The sequence below is a fragment of the Pezoporus occidentalis genome, unplaced genomic scaffold (assembly GCF_034315485.1).
Source record: "Pezoporus occidentalis ecotype Australia unplaced genomic scaffold, CSIRO_AGI_Poc_V1 ctg73, whole genome shotgun sequence".
Taxonomy (NCBI): Eukaryota; Metazoa; Chordata; class Aves; order Psittaciformes; family Psittacidae; genus Pezoporus; species Pezoporus occidentalis.
The window spans coordinates 2,421,761-2,447,275 of record NW_026916082.1 but is presented as its reverse complement, the minus strand read 5'-3'; the positions used below and the strand labels follow the sequence as shown (position 1 = coordinate 2,447,275).

Genomic DNA, 25,515 nt, shown 5'->3' with positions numbered 1-25,515 from the left:
CTACAAGGAAGATAAGCTACCCTCTTATCACTCTTAATAGTTACAAAAAGAGCACAGAAAAGCCATCCTATGTGTAGCCTTTTGTGAACATTTAGCATCCTTGCAGTGTAACTTAAAGCAATGCCCTTTACCCATTAATTTCTCTCCTTGCTGATACTCAACAACTATTTTCACCTGTAAAGCTTTTTCTATTGCTCCTGTTTATTAACTGTGACCCACTTTCTGATGCCTGCTGCGACACATGAACAAATACAGATGTCAGGAGCCTCTGCCAAACCTGGTCTGTCAGCCTGAGCAAGAGAACACCACCTGTTTCTCCAAAATAAGCAGGAACTTAGGCATGAGAGCAGAGGAGAAACAACTACTTGGCTCAAGAATGCTGCATTTTCTATTCTTCACAGCTAGTGACTACCTTGCTCTTTGGACCAAGGAACTTCTCTTTATTAAATGGCTATGATCTTCATTTGGCAGCAGCTATCTCAGGAATGAGCCAACATGCAGCTATTGTGCATCTCCCAAATAGTTCAAGTGTGGCTCCTATCCCAAGATGGCATCTTGGGATAGGAGCCACACTGACAGCCAGGCTGCACTGAGCCAGAGTAAAATGAATAACCCACTGTGGGGAAAAAACAAATTTGCAAAAATACTGGAAGTTAAGAACTGTATTGTTTTGAGATGCTGCTGAAGGCCCACTCCAACCGCAACTCAGGGTGCTGGAAGCCCTAAGGAGCAACTCTCATTTCACGCTGCAGTTATCTGCTGCAGTTCCCCATCCCATTAGCTCTTCAGCAAACATAGTCTGAACCTAGCAGCTCTCAACCACAAAGATTTTGACAGGTGCCTCCCACAGCCTGAAAAAGCTAACTATCACTGAGGTAGACTATTTATACAATCTAACAAACAACAACAGTGGAGATGCTAAACTGTTGGGCACCCTGGTTTTCAAATCCAAGAGAGGTCAGGATTGTACTTGCACACTCAGCTGGCTCCTTCTCTTCATGCTCCTACTGCTGACTGCAGATACAAGAAACCCTTCTGCTTATCAGCACAGAATTTCTGCACTTTGCAGCATTGCTTAAAAATGCCAAACAAAATGTAATAATGGGAGGCATTACAACTTTGAAAACCAGCTCCATTAATATTCTGCCTGAATACAGTCCTCCAGAAAATATCATGTATCTAAGATGCATGTTGTCAGCATAAAAGTGAAAAACAATAAATATAATCAACTTTGACAATACTGCAGGAAAATATCAGCTGGTCATGGTGGCTGTCTGGAGACTGCATTTCAATACAGCAAATTCCAGGCAAACTACCATGCCCCATTGCAAAACATGTGGAGCCTGACCAGAACTGAGAAAAAGGCTGTGGCACAAACCAGAAGTTGTCATTCTAAGCACCACAGGCTAAATAATGTATTGCCACTGGGATTGAAACACTCTTTTAAGGAAGCTCTGGCTGTGTTATGACCTATTTCAGATTTAGCTTGTTTTATGGATGATATGGAAATTTGAGTTGGGCTTGTCAAATATCCTGATCCCTGCCTTCTTATTCATCCACCTTAGAGGCAGCTACATTTAGAGCAAGGATACTAAGCCTCTGTTCCCAAACGGGAGATGTGGCGTTTCACACCACATCCTCCATTCCACACCTACAGAGTTGCCCTTTCTGAAGCCACTTCCACGTGCAACACGCCATTACTCCTCTCATCTCCAAGCTAGAAGTTGCAGCTGTTTTGTTTTGCAGCTGTCCCTGTTGAAAAGCTAAGAGTTTTGTTGGGTTTTGTTGTTTTGGGTTTCTTTTTTATAACTCAACACAGAGTCTACGACAACAGACCAACCTCTTCAGGCACAAAAGATGCTTGGGAATTTTAAACTAATGCCATGGAAACATAATTTCTTGGTTAATAAACAAGAAAACAAGAAGAAAGATATGTAAGAATTCCTTCATCAGCATTTTAGCCTCTTAAGCAGAATGAGTCATAGTTTTGAGTATGGGTTAATACATGGGCCGGCATTATGTACCATCAGATAATTTCACTGGGACCAGAGCCAGAGGAGGCAAACTCCAGGGGACCCATCAAAGGTGGGTAAAATGGCAGCAGGGACTCAGAGATGACACATGCAAGTGCTTACACTTCGGAAGAAAATCTGAACTACTCCCCACTGCCTAATTAGCTGATGTGTTGCAGTCATGGCTATCACATCGATCATAAATATTGCCCTGCTAACTTGTGCTTCTCCTGCCTGCTGTATGGCCCTGTTGCCTCTTCGTCTTCATCTGAGGTTGAAAGCTCCCTTGGGATGGAGGTTATCTTTTTAGCTACTACAATCCAAATAAATAAAATAAATATAACAAATGTAATATATATATATGTTCTGAATACTAAAAATGGCAACAGTGGAAAAACTTTTGTTCCAGATATCTTCGCAGAAATACCTGCTCAACCCACACTGACTAAAACAGTTGAAAACATTTTAAATATTACAATAGCAACTTCAAATAATTACCCAGAATGTCACGTTCACATAAACCTATCTCAATCCTGTACAGCTTTAACAGGAGACAGCATTAGCAACAAGTGAGAAAACATTCACAAGGCTCTTCCTTCGCTCATAAAACCTGTGAAATCTAAAAGGCCCACATAATAAGAAAAGGAGCTCAATAGATTCCTCCCATTTAGTCACACTCATAACACAAGAAGGAAAAAACAGGACAGCAACAAGACTAACTAATGAAAGGACTTGCTGCCTACCATACAACCTACAGAACTCCCCATATAACACCTCTGAACACAGCAAACACCTCAAATCAAAACTCATTTATCACGCTCACAATTTCTATGGTCAGATCTGGAAGCATTATGAACATGCACATTTGAATAAATAAGCCACTGAATGGATCTTCCCTTCTCAAATCCTTCTAATAGAATTTGCATGAGATTTTCAACAGAAAAATAGGGAAAAAAAAAACCAACAGCACCCAGCCCTTTAACTCTTGGCTGGGAACAGTGCCTTTTAGACACCATATTCTGCATATCTAACCATCACATTCTCCTCTATTCAGCAGATGCCTTCTTGGACAATTCCTGTAAAACAGCTTGGCCCCCATTATTTACAGAGAGAGTTCGTATTTCATGGCAGATCACTCCTGTGTGCTTACAGTTCATCATAGGCGATGAGGTTGCAGGGACTCCGGCCTATAGAGGGTTTGGGAATTACAGATGCTCCAACAGTACTTCAAATCAAAACCATGTAGGTTTACAGATTAAGAGGGAGAACTGTTTTCTTTTTGTTCATGGAGAAATAATATTAGTGGGAGAAAAAAAAAAAAAATCGACAAGAAGCATAAGTCCAACCTTTAATCCACTTCTACATAAATCAGGCAGGATATAGCTGGATTTTTAACTATCCAGTTGGATATTTTGCTAGTCAATGAGAACTTATAAAGGGTTTGCATGCCTGAAAAGCTTAAAAAATTTTTGCAGTTATATTTGCTGATCTACAAAAAGACTTCTGTCCACAAATTCTGATGTTTCACTCCATCACAAGTACAACCACAGTCAAGCAGCTTCCTTTCACAGGAGGAAAATGATCACCTCCACTCAATTCAGAGGGAAAAACAAAACCATAACTGACAGGTATCTTGTGACCAAGAAGAGATGCAGCATTCACAAAGGGGAGGGATGTGGCTGGCTAGGGGGGTGTCTTTTCCTTGAATCTGGCTGCTTCAGTAGCAATGGAGGCCTTTTCTGTGATTTCCTGGGCTCCAGAAGCATGGATTTTTTTACTACGGCAATGTCTGTGTTCCTGCATTTAAATGCTGACCAATATTTCCTCTGTCTAAACTTGTATCAGCCTGATACATTAGTTTCCAATGTAAATTTTCATTCTCCTCTCTCCTCTTGCTCTCACTCCCTCTTTTAATTACATTCAGGATGTTTTCTTATTGATTTACTTGTCTTTGTATTTAGATGCAGGGATTAGAAATTTCTCTTATATGGCAATTCAGTTTTCCATTAATAGAAGCCTCTCATGCTATAACCCAGGGGGGACTGAGAAAAAGCTTTTGATGCATGAAGCAGGCAGAGGCAAGATGATATTTGGAGATTTTATTGCACTCTGCTCTATCTTAGCATCCTTTGAAGCACGGCCATGTGATTTGCTGCTTTCTGCCACAAAAGACTCTCCTTTCCTGTGGAAGCAACTGTGTTTGCCAAGCATTCAGAATAGACATCACGCAGCAACACTGCTCAGATGGGCAGCACTCCTGGTCAGCAGAAAGCATGTGTTGTAGTCCCAGAAAAGAGGGGTGAGGGGAAAACAAACCGAAGCAAAAGCAAACCACACAACTCCTGGAAAAGTCCAGACCTCCTTCTGGAAAGTACTTCATAGTTGCATTCAGTTTGTGACCCTTCAGTTCTGAGGGCTCAAAGATGATTTGGAAGGAGTTACAAAAAGTAACTAAGGAAAGCAAGCCTATTTCCAGAAGGCTTAAATTCACTCTGCAAAGACAGATCCTCCTTTTGAAATTTTCAGTGTTTCCAAAATTTAAAAGAAAATATTAAAACGTACCAGTTTAAATAATGCAAAGATTCAGAGGCCTGACTGTGCAAATAGAACAGAAAATCCAGAGAAAAGGAGTCTTTCACTTAGTATCTATTTGCATTTCTACAATGTCCTTTGCAAAGAAATTCATAGTTACTCTCTAAGACTCTATGCTCCCCTATGAATTGCAACATGGCTTGATCCTGAATTTTCTATGCGGGAAACAAAGGTTTAATGCCCAGGAGCTCTTCCTATGAGCTCTTACCCTGAGCTTTCCTCATAGACTTTGGAAGAGAACCCAGGAGGTTCTGACTTCTCAACATCTCTGAGTCTCTAGGCCCCACACTGGCCCCTACTTCACTGCAGAAAAGATACAGAAATGTCCCAGAACACACTGAAACATGCACATAAATCAGTATGTTTCCCCAGCTGACCAATACTGGATGCATTCAGTTGTACTGACACTGAACTACATAACTGTCCTTATGGGAAGACTCCAAAAAGGATGCTGCTATTACCTTTCTGCAGAGCTCAGGTGACACTGTGAGTTTAGTATTAGGACAGGATATGCCTGCTTGTTGCATTACTTATGCAGAGTAGATTGCTTGGCAATTATGTTTAAAGTACAATCACAGTGCTATTTGTACTTGTTAGGTAAAAAGGCAAAAGTTTTTTAAGGCTTTAATACCTTGCTAAGTACCACGGTAAGTGGAAATGACTGTGTTCTCTCTTATTAGCTGCCTAGTTATTTATACTTTTGCAGATTACCATAGTACAGCTCAATTAGGCTTTGGAAGTACTGTTCAAATTGAGAAGTTTCAAGAGCTCTACTTAACATTAAACACATTAACAGGAATAAGACTGCATCACACGCCCAAATTCTGCTCCAAGCAGGGGCTTTTAAATTAGCCAGGGAGAAAGAAGTACAAGAGAACATCTACCAAGGAGCTGCTCACAGCTGGAGCAGTAGCTACAGTGCATTGACAGTTCCACCAACTACACTTTCAGCAGGTTTGTGCAATGGCTGGAATACACCAGCTAAATCTGACATAAGGCACTTGGTCTCCCACAAACCATGGCTGCCTTCTTGGTTTTTTTAACTGTCCCTAAGGTAAAAAACACCTAATAACACTTAGATTAAAGGCATAGCATTTCCACACCACAAGCAGGATGTCAGGAGGGAGAGCAATCCCCAACAGGCAGAAATTACTGGTGATTTCAGAAATCAAGGAGCAAGGAAATGACCTATTAATAGGGGTGATTTGGGGGAGCAGGGAGGATTTTTATTTATTTCTTTATTTTAAATGCACACACATCCTTACAAACACACACTCTGTCCTTCAGCATGCTCCTACAGGCCAGGATGCTCCATCTCTCACACCAGACTGGGAGCATGGCAAGTACATGACACTATCCGAGTCTGTCCATAGCAAGGACACCAGTACCTCACTGTGACATCTTTAGTCCTTTAGTGGCTATTGCCCTTACAGCCCAAGGCAACACAGATTCACTGCCAAGAAAACCATCTCAGGGGCTGATGAATGTGGCTAAGATTATATCATGCATTGCGCTGCATATCAACTCAGATCTTGTGCTAGCAAGCATGTACCATCTATAGAGGCTGTTCTCACTGTCTCCTAGAGACTCTGAGGAATTAAGAGAGTTGTCTAAGGGCACTCAAAGATGAGAACAAAAGTTTCTCTCTGTGCCATGGAAGTGCCAGGGAAGTGCCCTTACATCAAGACCCTTACATCAAGAAACCCTCCTTTTTACAGCCTTCACTTCATCAAACCAATGTGCTCTTAATCACGTGTCCCTTTTCCAAAAAGCAAGTCCTGTTATTTCAGAATCCTTCCCACCTCCTCCCCTGATCAGCTCAGCTATCCTCTCTTGCCCAGATTCCCACTTTACAGGAGGTACAGTGCAACCCCTCCATGCCCAAGGCTGTGATTTCTACAATCCACTTACCTCCATAGTGAACTCTCTGTCACGCTCCCCAAGTTGAAGTCAAAGAGCTTTGTCAGAATGAGAATCACCTAGGGAAGGGAAAGGGAGGGAGGAAAACAAAGGGAAAAGAAAGAGAAAAAAAAAAAATTCCTTTAGACTGTTTAACAAAACACAAGGCATCTGTCTCAAAGGAGAGCTTAGCATTTATCCATTAAAGTTAGAGTATTATAGGATCAAGTTTTTTTAAAAAAAGAAAATCATTATCTTAATGCATCATGCAACCAGTAACATTTATTTTAATCTCAAAAATGTTTTGCATTTGAAATAAAACATGCCAACAGGAATTAATCAAACACTGTGAGCTGCCCTCTCTACAGCTATGGTTATTCAAGGTCAGGGACATTATCAGATGTGCCCTTTTAACCCAACAGCCCAATCAGAAATGACAGCCTTTTTATCCTGTTCTACCACAAACTGGTGATTCTCCATGGAAAGAATTGGCAAGCTTGTTTATGAAGATCCCCATCCAGCAAAAGAGTCCATTTTGCCCAGAATGATCTTTGTTGTTCTCTGCCTGCTGTCACTGACTCCAACAGCATGGGATTTTCCACATACTATCACCCTTATGCAGTAGCAAAATAGAGGGACACAGAGGATGATATTCAGCTTAGATACTGAGCAAGGCAAAGCTTCAACTATATCTTTAGTGCTCAAGGTTAAGTTAGACCCTTCAGGGCCCACTGACTAACTTTCTGACAAGCTATAAACACTCTCAAGTTATAAACTTGCAAAGCTGAGGTAAGAGGAGAGGGGACTTAAGCAGCACATGAGGGACCACAGGGGAATGTAACATCTCTCTGATATCCTTGGTACTCTGACCTCAGATTTCACAGGTAAATTAATTCTATGTACCACCTACATTGCCCAATGCCCTTCTGTCCCAGAAGAGTGACTATGCATTCAGATAACCTGTGAGCCTCTGTGCAAGCTCCCAGGCTCAGACAGGATGGTAAGGAAGAACCTTTGATTCTACAGTGGAAGTTAAGAGCATTTGAGCATCTGTTCCTTGCTTTTTTAAGATAACTAATATTACACAGTTCATTCCCTCAGATTCTACAGGACCAGCCTCAGAAATGCTTTGTGGCATCTCTTCATTTTAGTTTTCCGTCATTTTAACATTTCAGCTTGGTTTCCTCCTTGCAGGATTCAAGAACAGGCTAGTTTCTCTTGCATCTGCTTGGGATGTAAAAGCATCTAGGGACATTTTTAGTAAAGGCTTGGAGGGGCGGGGTTTGTTTTGTTAACAGATACTTCACAGTATCTAAAAGATTGGTCTAAATGAGAGAAGTGACCCAAAGGGTTGAGTTCATTAATGTTTTCCTATACAAGAAGGATCTTTTCTACTACAAAAGCCACATTTCCTTCCCTCCTCCTCCCCCCACAGCAGTGGGACATGCCACACCTTTCATTTGGGTTTCCCAGCTGAAAGGCTGCTGGTGAGGAGTTTAAACCTTTGCAGAAAAATGCCAAAGGATTAATCAATATCACAATGGCTGCAGTAGCCTGTTACTGTCAGCATAATACCAGGAAAAGACCTGTTCAAATTGTAAGGGACCTTGGTACGTGACTATGCAGTCAGTGCCAATTTAATGGCTTCAGAATAGATGCTCTGAGCATTCCTCTCTCTACTGGATTCACTTTTCCTGTCCCTGTCCCCAGTTGCATTTTGTCCCTTTATTTCCCCATGCAGAGACCTTTAGGAGGAAGATAAAAGCCAAGCTGTTTCCAGCAGGGTGTGAAAAGAAACCTGCCAGGCAGATGTGAGCCAGCATATGCAAGCTCATGTCAGCCTAAACCAATGCTGTGCAGTGAGGAAATAAGAACAATATCCTTTTTTATCACAACTAAAACCCTGCATACTCCTTGCTATACAAAGGAGGAAGAGCCAGCCGCAAGTTGCAGCAACCCAGGTTTGTATGCTCCCTCCCTTTACATCAACTGGAATGTGCCCCAACTGGGGCAGTGCCTGCTCCCAGCCAAAACCTGATGAAAGCAACATTTTTAGGGTGTTCCCTGTATTTCCACAGGGGCTTAGACAGGACCCCTCTCCAGAGTCTCTTGCTTGCACCACAGCACAAGCCCTGTCCAGCCAGAAATGACACCCTTCTTAGCCCTCAGGACTATGGTGAGGTTTCACAAAGTTAGCTTTCCAGTTTCAGAACCTAGACATACTGAAGACAGCAGGATGGTGTCTGCTGAGTTCAGTGGATCCGGGATCCAGTCCTATACCTATTAAATACAATCTCTTTGTCCTGATTGAATTTCAACAGAGTAATTCCACCTGAAGTTGCAATTACAACTAAAGGCAGCATCCATACTCTCCCAGCTCTTTGTGTGCCTCTTCCCAGATCTCCTATGCCCTGCATCTTTGAAGATGTCACTTCTCTAGCACAACCCCTGCAAACCACAGGATAACAGCAGCTTTACAGGAGTAGGTTGAATCCTACTCAGCACGTGGGATAAAACCAAAGTAAAAGCACTTTGTTTAGTACAGCTTTTCTGGATTTTTGCCCAGAACCACTAACAAAAATCCAGCTCTGCCTGTTAATTCAGGGAAGACAAAAGCCCAAGCATCCCTTTGCAATTAAATCTCACAAAAGGCCTAGGAAATGGCAGGAGTTACCGTAGGCAGTGGCAATACACATTACAGTCATCTACAGCAACCAAACAGGCCCAGGTCAGGCAACACTCCTGCACCATAACCCCATGTAGCCTCCACATTGTCCCCACTTGTTTTTGAGACAAGATACTTCAGATTCAATAAAAGCAACTCTTGCATTAGTTTGAGAATTTCAAAACCAGAGAGATCTGGAGAGGCTGAACCTTCCCTAGAAAAGCTGGGAAAAAACATTCCCCCACAGCACTTCATTGTGAGACTACAGAGCAAAATTATCTACTATGGACGTACCACATGTGGTTAAGACACAAAGCCTTAGAGGCACAACTGGTTCCCCAGTTGTTTTCATGGGATGCTTTTGACATGGCATAGCAGAGGAATCTTTAAAGTGTTACAAGAGGCAATTCTGAGGCATCCACATTATGTTGCCTGAACCATGATAAATAGAAACTAGAAGCAGGGATATCAGGGGCAGATGTGGGCAAGTACCAGAATTTCTAAGATGTTATTTGAATGCTTTAGTTGAAAAAGAATGAAACAAGATGTAAGGAAAATAGGACATATTTTCCAAACTGAATTCTGACAGGAGAGAAAAAGAGTATCTACACACCTCATTGGTTCAAGCTGAGACATTTGTTTCCAATTTCTACTTTGCAATTGAAGAGGCTTAGCATGTTTTCGTCAGCGCTAAAAAATACCCATGGCTTTTCTGTGCCAGGATAATTTTGCGTGAAAATCTTGATGGTTTTCATTTTAAAAGCTGAATTCAATTAAAAATTGGCAATTTCACATTTAATGCACTATTTCAAAACAAAAGAAAATGTTTTCTTTCCCTGAAGTGAGGGAAAATGCCCATTCTTCAACTTAAATTAAGATGAAAGCATTTTACTCTAAGAAAAATAAATAAAACTAAAAAAGTTTCAAGAGATATTGGTTCAGAAACAGCAAAAACTTACACTTAGGCATTCTTTAATCAAAGTAAATAAAACACCCTTCTAGTGCCAAATTAAACTGTTTCTGTTTATCAAACCAATCTCCCCAAAATTAATTTCAAGTCAGCTCAATGCTGAACTGTATTTTTCTCCAGGGTCATACTGTTCACTTCAGGGAATACAGCTCAGATATGAAATTCTCCCATATCCTATGGGCCAGACTCTGCTTCCCAGGACACCCCCCCCCCGCCCAGGTATCCCTGGGGGCACCAAGCAGTTTAGCTGGTTGAGAATGGAGAAAGGGAAAACCAGCCTGCAGCGTGGAGAGAGGAAATAGGCCAGGCTGAATTACAACTCCCTTAAGGCAATGCAACCCCCCTGGAAAATGCAATTTCAAGCTGAGCTTACACAAAACTAAATGACCTGAATAATTCAATAAACTGTTTGGGTTTTCTAGACAGAAGGGGGAATGGAGAAAGGATAATCAGAAAAATATATTTTCTTTGGAAACAAGTGATATTCCAGTCCTAAAAGAATTTCCTTATGCACTTTATTTTACACACATGCTGCTCCACAGCCCATATGTTTTTGCTCTGCAGAAGCAAAACTGCTGAATACCCTGCTACAAGGTCTGCATGACAAAAATGCCAAACCCTGTCAGTTATTTATCTTCAATGACTACATTACAGGTTGAGAGTCTCTGGCACTGAAAAATACCTTCATCATGCTGTATAGTATACTGAACCACTAAAATCAGATTTAGTATGATGGACTTGTTCTCTAAAATAAGGCCAGCAAGTCTCCAAGATGGCCCAATACAGCAGCCTTGAGTCTTGACACAACCTGACTAGCATGAAAGCAGAAAAAAATGTAACCAGGAATGGTAGCTCAGATGTCATTCCATCTCGAAAACACATCCCTGAAGGGATCCCTATTGTTCAGATAATTATTAGGAATCTCCAAATTCATAAATCACAGAAGTGCTCAAAAGCTCTTCAGAGTATTTGGTGGCGTAATAATATTTTATTTCTATAAAATTTTACTATAAAGGAAAATTACTTTAGTTCATTAAACCCTCCTCCAGATCCTGTGAATTTTAAACTGTCAAAGTACTTTACATATACCCCACAGTGGAATATATAACTGTTTCCCACAGATTAGAGTGCAAAAGCATTGCACTTCCTTCAACAGGTTGCCAAGAACTTCATAACAACCAAACAATGCTGCATCAAAGGCAGATAATGCTCCTGTACCAGGCAATGCTCGTATTAGAGACAGGAGGACACCTGAAAGGCCAGCACTGATCCACTTATTGAGATTCATCTCCTCTCTAAATGATCCTGCTATATCAGAACAGAGATTAATACGACTCATCAGTAGCCATGTACACGTTTACCAAGGCTAATTAATGATAAGCAAAGAGATGAGCACTAGGCAGAGCACACAGCACAACTGAGAGATCACTGACAGATGTACATGTGAAAAATGTGAGCTCTTTCCTCACTTCCTATGGCATGCTGGGGTCTCCATTTCCTGCCTACAACAGCTACTCCCATGATGTTTGCAACCTTTTCTCCCCAAACACACCAGCCACAGGATGCTTGGCTGCAATTTTCATCTGCCTTTCCCCAATCCGTATGAGAGCAACAGTACCCAACAAGTAAATTTCAAATGTGAACAACCACAAGCTACTGGGAACCAGTATCAGTAAACTGCTGAAGGTAAATTGGCTTAAAATGCTCTGGGACCTAAAAGCCAGCAGCACTGCTCTTTGGAGGTCCTTAGCTGTTTCTTTCTTTGGGGTTGGCTTGTTTCGGTTTGGGGTTTTTTGGTGGTGGTGCAGTAACTAAGCACCCACCAAGACACCCTCTCCCCACCCCGGGGGGATGGGGTGGAGGAGAGAACCAGAAGAGCAAACGTGAGAAAAGCTTGTAATTCCAGACAGAGACAGTTTAATAAGTGAAGACACAAACAGCGTGAAGTGAAGACAGCAGAACAATGCAAAGCCAGCCTCTGAACAATGACTATTTTAGGAAGACTACTCTACAGCTGTTATTACTGATGGTGCTATTTGGGACAGAATAACTCTCCAGGTCTGCTGTCCTGGCTATACCCCTTCCCAAATTTCTTGACTGCCCCCATGCTACTACTGGGGCAGGCAGAGTGAGAAATGGAAATCCTGACACTGTGAAGCACTGCTCAGCTATACCTAACATACCGGTGTATTACCAGCACTGGTTTGGCCAAAACTTCAAAACACAGCATGACATAGGCTGCTCTGAAGAAAATTAGCTCCATGGCAGTAAAGGTATTTTCCCAGACCAAGGCAGAGTGGTTCTCAAAACTAATTACTACATAACCTTGGTCCCACAAAAATCTCTTCACACAAATGCACCCTCAAAAACACGCATGTGTGTGATCACACTACACATCACCGTCCTTGTTTACCCTGGAGATCTGAGTGCAGTTGCCAATACCTGAGCGCCATCTCCAGCTGTGAGAACCATATAGCATTACTACAAAATCTGCAGTTGAGGAACTTAAATTCCACAGGTGTTTATAGATTCTGCAAGCATGACCCCTGTGAAACAAGACAAGTAATGTCATCTTTGTTTTACTGATAAGGAACCAGAGGCAGAGAGATTAAGAGATTCTTTATGTGGAAAAAGAATCCAAATCAACTTCTAAGAGTTCGGTTCAATTCATTTTGCAAATACATCAGACAAGTCAAATTAAAGACCGCTTTATCATGAAAAAGAGTCTTCATCCAGGAATTTAACGTAGCTGAAATAATCCACTTCAACACATTTGTTAATTTAAGCTAAGAGGCATCACCAGGAAGATAAAGCACCTATTCACGTTCACCCATACTAAGACAGAACAATTAGTAAAAAAAGGAACACTTACACCTTAAACACCATCTACCTTCTTTCCCCCTGCCTGATGAGTGCAGCTGAAGAAAAGATATCTCCAAATGCTAGAGGTTAAGGAATAGCACATCCTAAGACATGAGAAGAAAACAATAGACGTACCAACAACAAACACAGGCCAAAGCCTGCCCCTGGAAATCAGAGCAACAATTTTACAAGAGTAAAGTGATGCCAACTCAAGCAGCAGCAAAATACTTCCTCTTTTTTTATTCTTTCTCTTTTTTTTTTTTTTTAATCTCTAGAGAGATGTAGATCTGTGGGTGGCTTCAGGCAGCGCAGACAAAAGAACCCTCTGAAATTGAAAGAGACAAGTCCCAAGATCACACACAGAAGCAAAACATGTTCCAGTGAACTTGTGATCTCTGAACAGCTGAGACTGTCAAATTCATCCTCAAAACAAGAACCAGTAACTAAAAGAAATATATTCTCCTGTTATCATTCTTTGCTTGTGTAGCTTTTCATTTTCTAGTACAAAAACTGCCAGCGTATGCTCTTTCTGTCCCTTCTCCTCCTCCCTTTCCATGTAAATCAGGCAGCAGGAGCCAGAGCACTGAGAAGTCTTCCTATGGATTCCCTTGGGACGCTGGGGACAGATCACATTATCTTCATAAAAGAACCCCCAGGATATAGGCAGCAGTTTGAAATTCCCATTTAGAGGGCTTGCAGTGAATGTACAGAATTTGAGGGCGGTAAAAACCAAAACCACTGCAGTGCTTTGAAGAAAGAGCCAGCTCTGGAAAGCCCAGTTCCCTCCTTGCATATGAGCACCAGCAGGAGCAGGGCAGGATCTTTGTACATTGGTTCCCTGCTTTGTAATTCAAGGGCAAGCCCAGCCTCTCAGAGAAAAATCACCTGTTGATATCAACACTGAGACAGACACCTCTCCCAGTGTCATGGATTTACCTTTCTGGGCTCACATAAACTAGAAAGGATTTTGAATTGAACCCGACAGAGTTTCTCATGCTTTTGGTTTTAAACATTTTGGTGTCGGGACTGTAATTGAGGATATGTTCAGAGGTGCCTTGCACACAGAAGTCCATGCCATGGTTGTGAATGCAGCTGAGCAACACCACCACCAAAGCAATGACTAATGCCTCCAGGACTCAGAGGAATCCGACTATAATGTTTCACAATAACATGGCAAAAGAAGCCAGATTCTCCTCCTCCTAAACCAGATTTCAGCTATCACCCAGACAAGGGGTATTCATAGCCACTAGCTGTATAGCACCTGTACATCAGCTACATTGCTCTTCCATCTCCACTAGACATTAAATTTGAACAATCTCCCCCATGTACATTTTTTCCAAGGAAATGCAAAAAAAAAAAAACCCCAAACCCCAACAAACAAACATTGGTAAATTCTGCTTCAGTTTCAGCAAATATACTTCCTGCATTCCTACATGCTTACCTTTAGAGCACACACACACACAAACCACATTCTTAACACCTCCTTTCTAAGGAAATAAAAGGAAGGCCCCCAACAAGGTTATCAGCCCTTAAAGAACAGCTGGACTCTGATCCAGAGGCTGCAATAGAACCCTAAACATAGCTAACGGGTCAGATCATAAAACCTTTGTCCTCTTTGGAGGGCAATCACTCCATAAAACCTAAGTATTTTTAGAATGATTAGCCACACACCATTAGGAGAGAGTGTCTGGGAAAGGCATGGTGAGTTCGTCACCTTTTTGAGGACAGCAGTAAAACACAGGAGACATTTAAGCAGAATTACAGACCCTTAGAATACACTGGAGGGGAGGATGGACGCACCAAAACCATCAGCAGCTTGCAAGTAGCACTAGTCAAGAGACAGAAAAGACCCCCAAAGTTATCTGACCCGTCTCCCTGATAAGGCAGTTGTGCTCCAGAGAACCTTTCCCAGCTTTTCAGGATGGCCTTGCTTCACATGAACACACTTTATCACCAGAAAAGACATCTAGATTGCCTAGAATAACAGAAGCCTGAGCTTTATCCCTGTGTAACTCAGTTAAATATAAATACAATCTCTCCTGGCAGGCAGCAATATGATTTAAGCATCCCCTATCATACATTATAAGAGGTGATAGCAAAGAACTCATAATTTATTTTTATTGATCCAGCAACCCATGCTGCATCATATCTCCCAATTCTTCCCCTTTGCTAAGAAGCCTCCATCAAAGCCTTGGGAACTTTACCTTTTTTTCCCCTTCTCTGTCTTCATTTTAAAGCTGCTGTGTGCACATCTTTACGTAAGTTAAGAAGAAAATGAAAAAAGGGCCCCCGGTTACTTTGCTGGCTTCATTCTTGTTCCAATTATCTCCTGATACAATCTGTGAACCAGCAGATTTTGTATAGCAATTTAACTCTGTAGAGTCACATATCTTCTGAAGCACCATCTAAAGCTTCAGACATGGGGACCCAAAAAATAAGGAATGACTTGAAATTAAGTGTAGGTACACTTCTTTCACAGGACTGTTCTCGAGAAAAAAGCAGGGTAGAGGCTGACAGAAGGGAAGATACTACAGCCATCAGGTCCATCAGGTAAGCGGTTTCCTTGAGGACTGAAGGCAAAACTGACTGGATCCAAAAAGGATATTAAACTATGTGGAGAATATTGTGTCTAAGCCATTTCATAGAATCCTAGAATGGTTTGGGTTGGAAAGGACCTTAAGATCATCCAGTTCCAACACCGTGTCATGGGCAGGGACACCTCACACTAGACCATGCCACCCAAGGCTTTGTCCAACCTGGCACTAAACACTAACCAGGATGGAGAATTTACCACTTCTGGGCAACCTGTGCCAGTACCTCACCACCCTCACAGTAAAGAATTTCTTCCTTATATCTAACCTGAACTTCCCCTTTTTAAGTTTGAACCCATTACCCCTTGTGCTGTTGCTACAGTCCCTGATGAAGAGTTTCTCTCCAGCATCATTTCTGAAAGGATCAGAGAAAGAAGTTCCCACAGAGTTGATTTTTCAAGAAAATTCAAGCCACTTATTGTTCTTGCATTTCAGATTCCAGGCTCTATTCAGGAACTCTCAATTCTCTTTCTCTTTCATCCTCCCCTACACACGTACATATACATATATAAACATCATTGATCTTCCTCAGATTCCAATTAGCAACTCACATAATTGTTGTGGAACAGAGCATGGGCAAGAGATTCCCTCTCTCCCCGAGGACAGGAGATGGACTGAGTCATCTGTTGAAGTTCTTTCCAGCCTCATGTCTAGGACCCAAAGATTTACTTGATCGTCAGAAAATGCCTCACTGCTACCTTAGGAGAACAGCAACAGGGAATTAGGTGCCATGTCACAGAAACACATGCTTGTTGTGCTCCCTGAAACAAGGAGCTTTGTCTCCAACATGACAGCAGGAGATGGGGGCTGGAGAAGCTATCATGGGAGCAGTGCAGCCTGGTCACTGCCCTGGCACTCAGAGTGGCAGAGTATCAGAGCCTGTCAACTATTCCCAATTTTGATGTCAGCTCACCCACCTGCAGGGACATTAATTTGTGATGGTAATATTATTCTGAGACATTATTGCTCAAATTTTAACAATATTACTCTGAGAAAACATCCTTCTCCCTCTAGGGGAAATAGTCCAAAAGTTTGGAGTTTCATAGATGTTACCATGAAAGAAAAGGATGTGCCTTTTGAGAGACAAACCCTTGCATCTGCTTTTAATAGCCAGTTTGAAAGACCTTCCACTCCTGCCACTGGACCTCTATTATAAAACATCCAAGTACCTTAGACTTCAGTTTATTTCCCTTCCTCAAAACAGCCCAGGGAAATAAGGATTGTTGCATCTTGGCATCTGACAAGTGTAGGCACAGAGGGAAAAAGAGAAAAATGCACAAATTTTCTGTTACAGTTCTGCAGGCACTTAAGCTCAACACTTAAATATTCCTCCACATGTAATACCTGACCCTGAATGACTGTAAAATCATTAGTAGAAACCCATGATTTAATCATAATTCTTTAAATATGTGTAGGCAGAGTATTTATAAATATAATTAAATAGTAAGGAAAGTGAATTATGATGATCATCACAAAAAGAATAAGGTAAAAAATATCACTTATATTAGAATTTAGAATGTATGAGTAGCTATCACAGGCAACTTAGGTCAGTCAGGCTGAGCAGGACACAAAGGACTTGAAAGTGCTGGAGGTAAGAGACAAGCATGAGTCAGGGCTCTCCAAAGACAAAAGGTCAGAAGCAACAGTTTGAGTGCTAACTAGCTAATTAACATATTTTTACATTATTATAGATTCAACAAAGATGAAAATGATCTGATTATCTTATATATTAAGGTAATAAAAACGTGGTCTGTCTAATTGACTGCAATCTTCTGACCTTGAACCTATGTTTATGCAGCAGTTCTTATCTGCAGATGCCCAAACCTACTTTGAAACTTAGTGGCTCAGTTGTGGTAAGGTCAAATTTTGCCCCAGCAGCTCCTTTTCCTACTGGTATTCCTTTGAACTTATCTTTACTCTTGATTTTAATAATCGTATTTATTTTCATTTTTATTCTGTATTCATCATGTGCATATTTCATCAGCACTGCAGTGCCTGAGCTCCTGGTGCCATAGCTGCATAGCTTTTTTATTATTTTTCTTTGTGTTGTATTATCAAGTAGTTAAGCAAAATTATTTTCATGTGCTGCTGTGAAAACATACTCTCTCTGGGCAAACTCCTGTCTTTTTTCCTGTGCAGAGCAGCAATGCCCCTGCAGCCCTGATGTTGTCTCCTTTGAAGGGCCTTATCAAGCAGACTTCCATGAAATTTGGTTCACCAAGTATCTCCAGAAACTGGGCTAGGAAAGATTTCTCTGTGCACATCCACCATATTAAGCCAGTCAGATGCAACATCCTCCTTCATCTAAGGGCACAAAACCAACTTCTGTTCTTCCTATGGAATCCAGAGACACAGGCATGCTAACAACATATTGGCCTATGCAAGACACTAGAAACAGCTTCAGTGATACACAACAGAACGGGGGATAGAGAATTCTTAAGCCCAAGATTCATGTTCTCCCTTCTTTACGAGGCATTCAAGCTTGCACATCATTCCCTCCAGAGAGCAGCCCTAAGCACCATGGGGTGAGAGCTGTTTGGATTCTGCCTGATAACTGAATGAACTATAGGAGCCAGTTGATGGACATTCACAGTAGCAGGTGCCATGGGATTCAAGCTCTGCCTCCAACTGGCATTTAACCATTTCAGACTACAGCTACAGTAGTAATAAAGAATGAACATAATCTATATCACAATAGCCTGTAAAAAGCCTCTCTCAGATACAGAGCAGCCTCCTAGCAAGCAAAACAGGAAACATGAGCAGGTGCTGCACTGTCTGCCTAAGAGAAGGAACACACCATGGTTTCTCCTCCTTCATTCAAACCAGTGAATTCAAGGGACTGATGGGATGCCTGCCTCCATGTCAGCTGAAAGAGCAGGCCCCTAAGATGTCCTACCATGGGAAACTAACCTAGGGCTGAGGATTCCTCCAATCACCAAGAGGCTACAATAGGCCTGCAATATACCCAGGACCTAAGAGGGAGAATAAAGACAGAAGAGGGACCTGAATCTCCAAATCAGAGCTCTGGTTTGTCACGCAAGCCAGACAACCCATATTCTAAAGCAACCTGTTACCAGTTCTGTGCCTGCCAAGGAAATAAAGCTTTGGAAGAAGCACAGACAATACAGAGTGAACATTTTTCCCTATTTAAGTATTACCCTCTTTAGGGTAAAATACCTTTACTAAAACTCTGACCCTGTAGAAAGGAAAACCAAAACAAACAAAACCCAAACACTCCTCTCTTTCCCCCCACAGAAAACAATTATTCTCTGAAGAACTGGCACCAACTTCAGGGCAGAGAGGGAGATGAAGGAATGCGTCAGGATCCATAAAGAAATCATAACTTTTGGTGTAGACCCAATATTACAACTGGGGAGAGAGGGGGGCAAATTAAGAAAAAAAAATCCATTCTTTTGGTATTGAGCTCCGTAAGAAAAAAATATATTTTTCCCCCCATTAAAAATACCTTGTGTTAATATCTGCACAGGGAGATGTGGAACAGTGCAGTTAAAGCTGTCAAGGGCAATTTTTCTTACAGACTTAAGTGTGCCCTTACTTAAAAAAAAAGAAGCTGAGAAAAATAGAGGTACTTGAATTCAAATCTCCTTTAATGCAACATTATGGCTGAGAATTTCAAAGCTGTAAAAGTAGGAAGCTCAGAAGTACAGAATCTACATTATGCACATGGATTGTATAAAAGAAAAGAGGCAAATCACCACTGCAGAAATCCAAAGCAGTATTGACTTTTGCAAGCCCTTTAGGAGCCCAGGGGCAGTTGATCAGATGAAAATACCTATTTGCACCAAACTGCAATCCTCACTGCAGTTGAAAACTTTCTGAATGTTTAACCTTGTGAAATCACTTTCCTTCTTTTACCTAGGGACCTAAAAAATTCCTTTGTTGGCCATGAAAAAATCTTGCTCCCTAGCCAACAAGGAAATTGAAGCACAGTCTTCATTTGAAGGGATTATGTCCTTCCTCATAAGAATCATGGTTATGACAACTGACTGACATTTAAACTGGAACTACTTTTAAAATCAGGATTTGGGATGCCATAACCCAGAAGATACATCCTTTTCATTCTTGCATGACAAAGGAAGACTCAGTGCTTTGCTCTGTAAGCAGCTGTGCTGGCTCTCTTTGCTATCACAAGAACATTCAGGACCCAAAATCTGGAGGCAAAAAAAAAAGGGAGAAGAGTCAGACTCTTGTATTTTATGAAAATACTCAGTAGCTCTGCAAGGTCTCCACATGACCTTCAGAGAATTTCACCTACATGGGCTGTAGGATTGTCTTATGTGTTGCACTGAGATAACAAACACTGCACTCGCCACTGCAGAAGGGCTCTAGACAGCATGAATAGTCTCACTGACTATTCTTGTATTGGCTTGTTCTCAGTGAGCACCTGAAGTTTCTCAAAACTTCCAAAAATCCTTCTGCCCCCTAAGGAACATAACAGCGAATGGCTGTGTAGTGAGACAAAGGAAGAATGCAAATTGACTAAATAAGATCTGTAATGGTCATTATCCAAGGTCTGCGATAGCTTCATTCTCCCCTTTACCATGTCAAGAGTCCTGGATTTCCATCAGAATAATCTCTTCTCCTTTCCCTCACCACTGACACCCCAAGGTCCTGTCTTCATGAACGCAACTAAGTCACTAAGGATCAGCACTTCAGACATTCCACATCCCCTTGTCACTCCTTGTTATAACAGATACTAGAGAGACTGAATGGCGATACAATAAAACCTAAGATTGGCACCTGCTCTGAAATAAAAGCATGGGCTGGAGATGGGTCTGGCGCACCAGCTTGTCAAGTTTTATTAGAGTCTAGAATGGAAATAAGAAATCGTCTCTGATTGTCTGTGGATGACAGTAAGGGCAGAGAAAGATGACAAGGCTTACCTGAAGGTGAAATTCAATCCTATTCTCATATGACATATGAGAACAAAATCTTAAATAGGGCTCTAAGGATTAGATTTGCCAGTTCCTCTTTGGGTATAGTAGGTCATCTCTACAAGTTCCAGTGCAAGTTCTTGCCTTGTGCTGTGAACCTTCAGTGAACAAACCCACCCACCACCAAAAATTTCATATAATGCCTGCAAACTCATCATTAAGAATAATTCTAACAGCAGCTTCCAAAACAGAGGACTAACATAAGCTAGATCCAGAAGTCTCCTGTTCTACCTTTGTGACTATGCAGAAGTTCATCATGATGAGACCCTGCTCCAAAGGGAGAATAAAGTTCAAAGACAAACTACAACATGCTTTCCACGAGTAAATATTGAGCTGGCAAAGAAATAGAGTTCCGAATGTTACCAGAGACTGAAGCATGGTGTGGACCAAACGACTGACTCAAGCTGATATTGTCGAAGTATCAACTCTGTAGAGGTTCTTTGTCTTGCCTGGCAAGATGCACAAGTAGGAAAAAGTGAGCATCAAGTCTTTCAAGTAGCTGTGATAGACCCAAGAACAAATCCAAAGGTCCATTTTGCCTCTACTGTTTTATGACTGTCCTTTCACAAAGGTGATAATTTACAAACTACTTCTTACAAAGCACCTCCCGAAACAGACATTTCTCTGGGCCCTTTTACAACAGGACCAACAAATACTCCAAAGAGAATCTTCAGCAAGCCTAGTTAAAGGAGCAGTATATCCCATTGTAAATTCATACATACAACACAGCAGAATGAAGGCATTCTCCACTCCAGCCTTTCAAAACACAATTGATGCAGGTCTCTCCAGTAACTACACCAGCAAAGAACAGCACAGAGCACACTTGAACAGCTATTGCTAGTACTTGCAGGTGCCATGAGCCCTTCACATTCAAAAATATCAGATTTACATTCAAACATAAAGCAAAAATAAAACAAACTTGATTCATGTGCTCTTACATCAAGAGAACAAGGGGTATTTTTAGAGAAGCAGCTTTGCATTCAGAGCATGCATAGCATTCTTGATTAAACAAGAGATCTGCACGAACATAATAAACCTGTAATTTTATTGGCCAAGCACTATGGAAACAATTTAGAATACATGAAATGCAATGTTAAGCAAACTGCAGCCCATGTACAACACCCATGAATTATAGCAGTTTGGCAATGAGCTAACCAGTTGCTTCTCACGGCCTTTAATAACAATCATCCACATCTTCACAGCACAATAGAAATTAGAGATGCAAGAGGCCTATTAGCTCATCCAGAAAATACAGGATTGTTCCCTATAGGATAACTGCTAATACTCTGTCCAAAGCAGATTTAAAGCTGTAAAGCAAGGTACCCTTTTTAGCAAGATTAATCAGAGTGGCTGAGCACTCAGCTCCATAAAGCTTTTTCTAGACATTAAATTTAAATATTTCCTCTCTTTAAAAGGTTAAAGCTAGTCCAAGGAGCCCAGTCTCCTTTGGATTCCCCTCTAGTCAGTCAAGAGAAGGGTGAGCTTATCCCTTTTTGTTACAAAGCAGCAGCATATATAGACTGACCTTCGTCTAACAGCCTTCACCACCATTTCTCCTCTCCACCAAGCTAGTGCTTACCAGCTCCTGCTCATAACTACCCTCAGAACCACCTATTCCCTTGCTCACTACACAGGTATGTAGATTCATGCCCCACTTTCTACTTCAGAAGTCCTTTGGCCATTTATGCATATACAGATTTCAGTCTTAAATATTTGTTTTGTATGTTGGATCTTCCACCTTGCTGAATGCTCCCATCACTTGTCTGTGCACTTTGCCCACTTTAGCCAACCTCGATAGGGACATGTGGCAACACTGGCAGCCCAAGGACTGACTGCTCTAGTGCAAGTGACAGTACATCACCGTGTCCTGTACTAGGCCAGGGGGTCTGGCACAAGGATCTTATCTAGTTAAAAGTCCTTTCTGCAAATGGTGTCAATCACAGCTCTAAATACCAACCTGCATTTCTACCACTGAGTAAATCTCTGTGCACTACAACAGCCCCTTGGAGAGTCCAGAATTAATAGAGAATTAATAAATGTACAAGAGCAACTCAGATGTGCCTGGGAAGGAGGCATGGGATTAGGAGATTTACAAACAAAGGAATTGTAACAAGTATATCACAATCCAAGCTAAATCCAAAGTCTTACAGGTATCACAGTCCAGCACTCAACACAACGGCATCTTGCTTCATGCCCAGGAGTGTCAGTAATGCCATAATGAGAAATTTGCGTGCAAGTGTGGAAACAACATTTAGCACCAATTAGAAGTATTCAGTGAGTGTCCCAACCACTCTTCTAATAAAACACGCCCTGATCTCTGTATCTTTGATACCCAGACACATTTGTAAGCAGGATTTCAACCAGTCACCAACACTCCGCAAGTTCATTACAATGTCACAGGAAGGTAGGACTAGAAGGGACAAGTATTGTCTAGAGCAATCCCCAGAACCTCCTGTGATCCCCACCCTGAAAATCCCAAGACACTTGTCAACTCCTCTGAACAAACTTCAGACCTTCACTGCAAAAGCCAAACAAAAACTACCAAAATCCCACCAAAAAAAAACCCTGAAATGTACCATAGGAAGACAGGGAAGGGAAAGTCAAGGGCACTGCCACAATCCTCCATGCTTGCAATAATGAGGAATCTGAGACTGCCAAGATGATTGTATGAAGTGGACCACAGAGAGCAGTAAAGCATGCAGATACACCTCTCTGCTCTCTAGCTGAATGAGAAGACACTTTTTAAATATTCTGCTATTTTAACATGCTTTCCAAAACGCATTTTTGCAATAAGAATAGTTAAGTGTTTGGCTTGTATTAGCATTTTCAGGTAGAGATCAGGGCACCCAAAGAAATGAGATGTATGAAGAACAAGAGCAGAACTAACGGTTCTCTATTATAGACTTTTCCTGTTTCACTCAGAAAGTGACCATGTTACAGTGAAGTGATGGTTATATATCCAACATGGCACGGTAAAATCCTTCAGGATAAAAATTGCAAAGAAGCAGCAATTTGTTATTTCTCCCACTAGGAAAAAAAAAATATATATATATATATATACTTTGAGGATGTAAGAGAGAGTTCTTTTTAACCTGAAGAATTACCTTCCTCCTGGGAAAGACGAACCACCAATAATGGCAGAGGAAAATCTTTGGAAGTAGGAGCAGAGAAAGACATTAGAAGTGGCAATCACCATGTCAGACACACTACACTGCAGGGAAAGGGAAGAATGGCCAGATAATGAAATTACAGAGCATTGAAAATGTCAAAGAGCGACAGTGCTCTACCATCATTCACAGGTTATATGAGGCATTAACATGCTGATATCCCATTCCAATGACAAAGATGGCAACAAGAACAGTAAATAGTCCAAAATGAATCTGTTGCTGAGACCAGGAATTTAATGAAAACAGGGAGACTAGCTGAAAATGAATCTTACTTTTACTATGCAGCCTTCAAACTGGAAGTTGCTGGCCCCGTTCAGAAACAGTATTAGCTCAGGGATGCATATTTTCACTTCCCTTATCTATGATCCCCCTACACTTATGAGTCATTATCACAAAAAGGGAATAAAGTCTCACTGACAAGCATCAACCTTGTTGGGAGGCAATGACACACAAGTGAATTTCCAGGGAGGTAACAAAAGAGGGAACAAAAGTCCTTCACAATTAAAGTGAGCAACTGCTACATCAGAGACCCAGGATCTATATTCTTGGAAGTGTTCAGAACTTGTCTGGACAAGGCTCTGAGCAACTTGATCTAACATCACAGCTTGATACAGCTTTGAAGCTGATCTGAGCAGGAGCTGGGCCAGAAGATCTGGAGAGCCACCACCTTCCCTCACCTAAATGACTCCATGATTTAAGGAGTTCTGCTCCCTTCAAACAGAAACACCATTGGTCAAGGGCAGCATAAGGAATAACAGCAGTAAAGCCCTGAATCCTCTGTGTATCATGCACTTAAAAAGTTGCTTAAGATAGTTGATCACTGCGAAAAAAAAAAAAACAAACAAAACTAAAAATCCTCTAACACCATTTCTCCTGTATAAAGGAAAAAAAAAACACAAGTCAAGGTGAGTAAAAATGTACAGTCTGCTTATGGAAACCCAGCTATGGAGACAGCCCTGTGGGTTGCAACACAGCTTAGGACAAACACAAATGAACTGTCCCAGGCAACTCCACATGTAGCCAACAAGTATACCTCTAGACATCCTCTCTAGCTATGGGATGTTGTGGGCAGCAGTGTGCAGGGCAGCATCGTCCCAGCAGTACCACACAAAGCAGCCATGGTATTTGCTTCTAGGATTATTTTCTCTGCAGAAATTCTACACTGTACCCCAAATTCTGGAGTTTTCTGGGGTACAGTTTCGGGGGAGTCTTCAGTCTGGTACAGGAATGGTCCTATTTTCAGCCCAACCTAATAAACCCTTCTACTGGAGGACTAGATGCAAAATAGTTTCAAGAGCTCTGATAAGGTTAGAGCTAAACAGCAGTCGATAAGGTTATCTGCCCTCCACACTGGTTTCTTACACAGCTTGGATTTTCTGTTTCAAAATCATATTTCAGAACCAAGCTCGCTTAAATTTAATCAGAAACATGTCTTTGAAATATAAAAAGCAAAATGAACAAAACCCCATTCACATAATTTAATCTGGGAAACATTAATAAAGTGGATTCCTCATTCCATCAAGCAGATGCAAATTTAATTTCAGATCACTGATTTTTTTTTCTGTAAACAAACAAAATTTAAGCATGGGAAAAGAAACCCTTGGAAACACTACCTCTTATCACATACAGTATATGACTCCCTCTCCCTGCTGGCCCATATCACATTTAATGCTATAGTTGTCAAAGGCTGCTGGAATTCAATCTGCAATAAATGAGGCTTTGCAAAGTGCATATGTTCAGTAAGCGCATATGTTCAGTATCTGGACATCTGTGCACAGGGGTGATTCACTGAGAGATGTAAG

At 41.4% G+C, this 25,515-nt stretch overlaps 1 protein-coding gene across 1 annotated transcript in view; it reads right to left on the bottom strand.

Moving 5' to 3' along the window:
- The window catches only part of SORCS3 (sortilin related VPS10 domain containing receptor 3), a 301,150-nt gene that overhangs the window by 202,279 nt on the left and 73,356 nt on the right, over positions 1–25,515 (bottom strand). Inside the window, exon 2 of the mRNA XM_062601930.1 lies at positions 6,516–6,583. Within this exon, the coding sequence (XP_062457914.1) occupies positions 6,516–6,583 (68 nt within the window). The remainder of the gene's footprint in view (positions 1–6,515; positions 6,584–25,515) is intronic.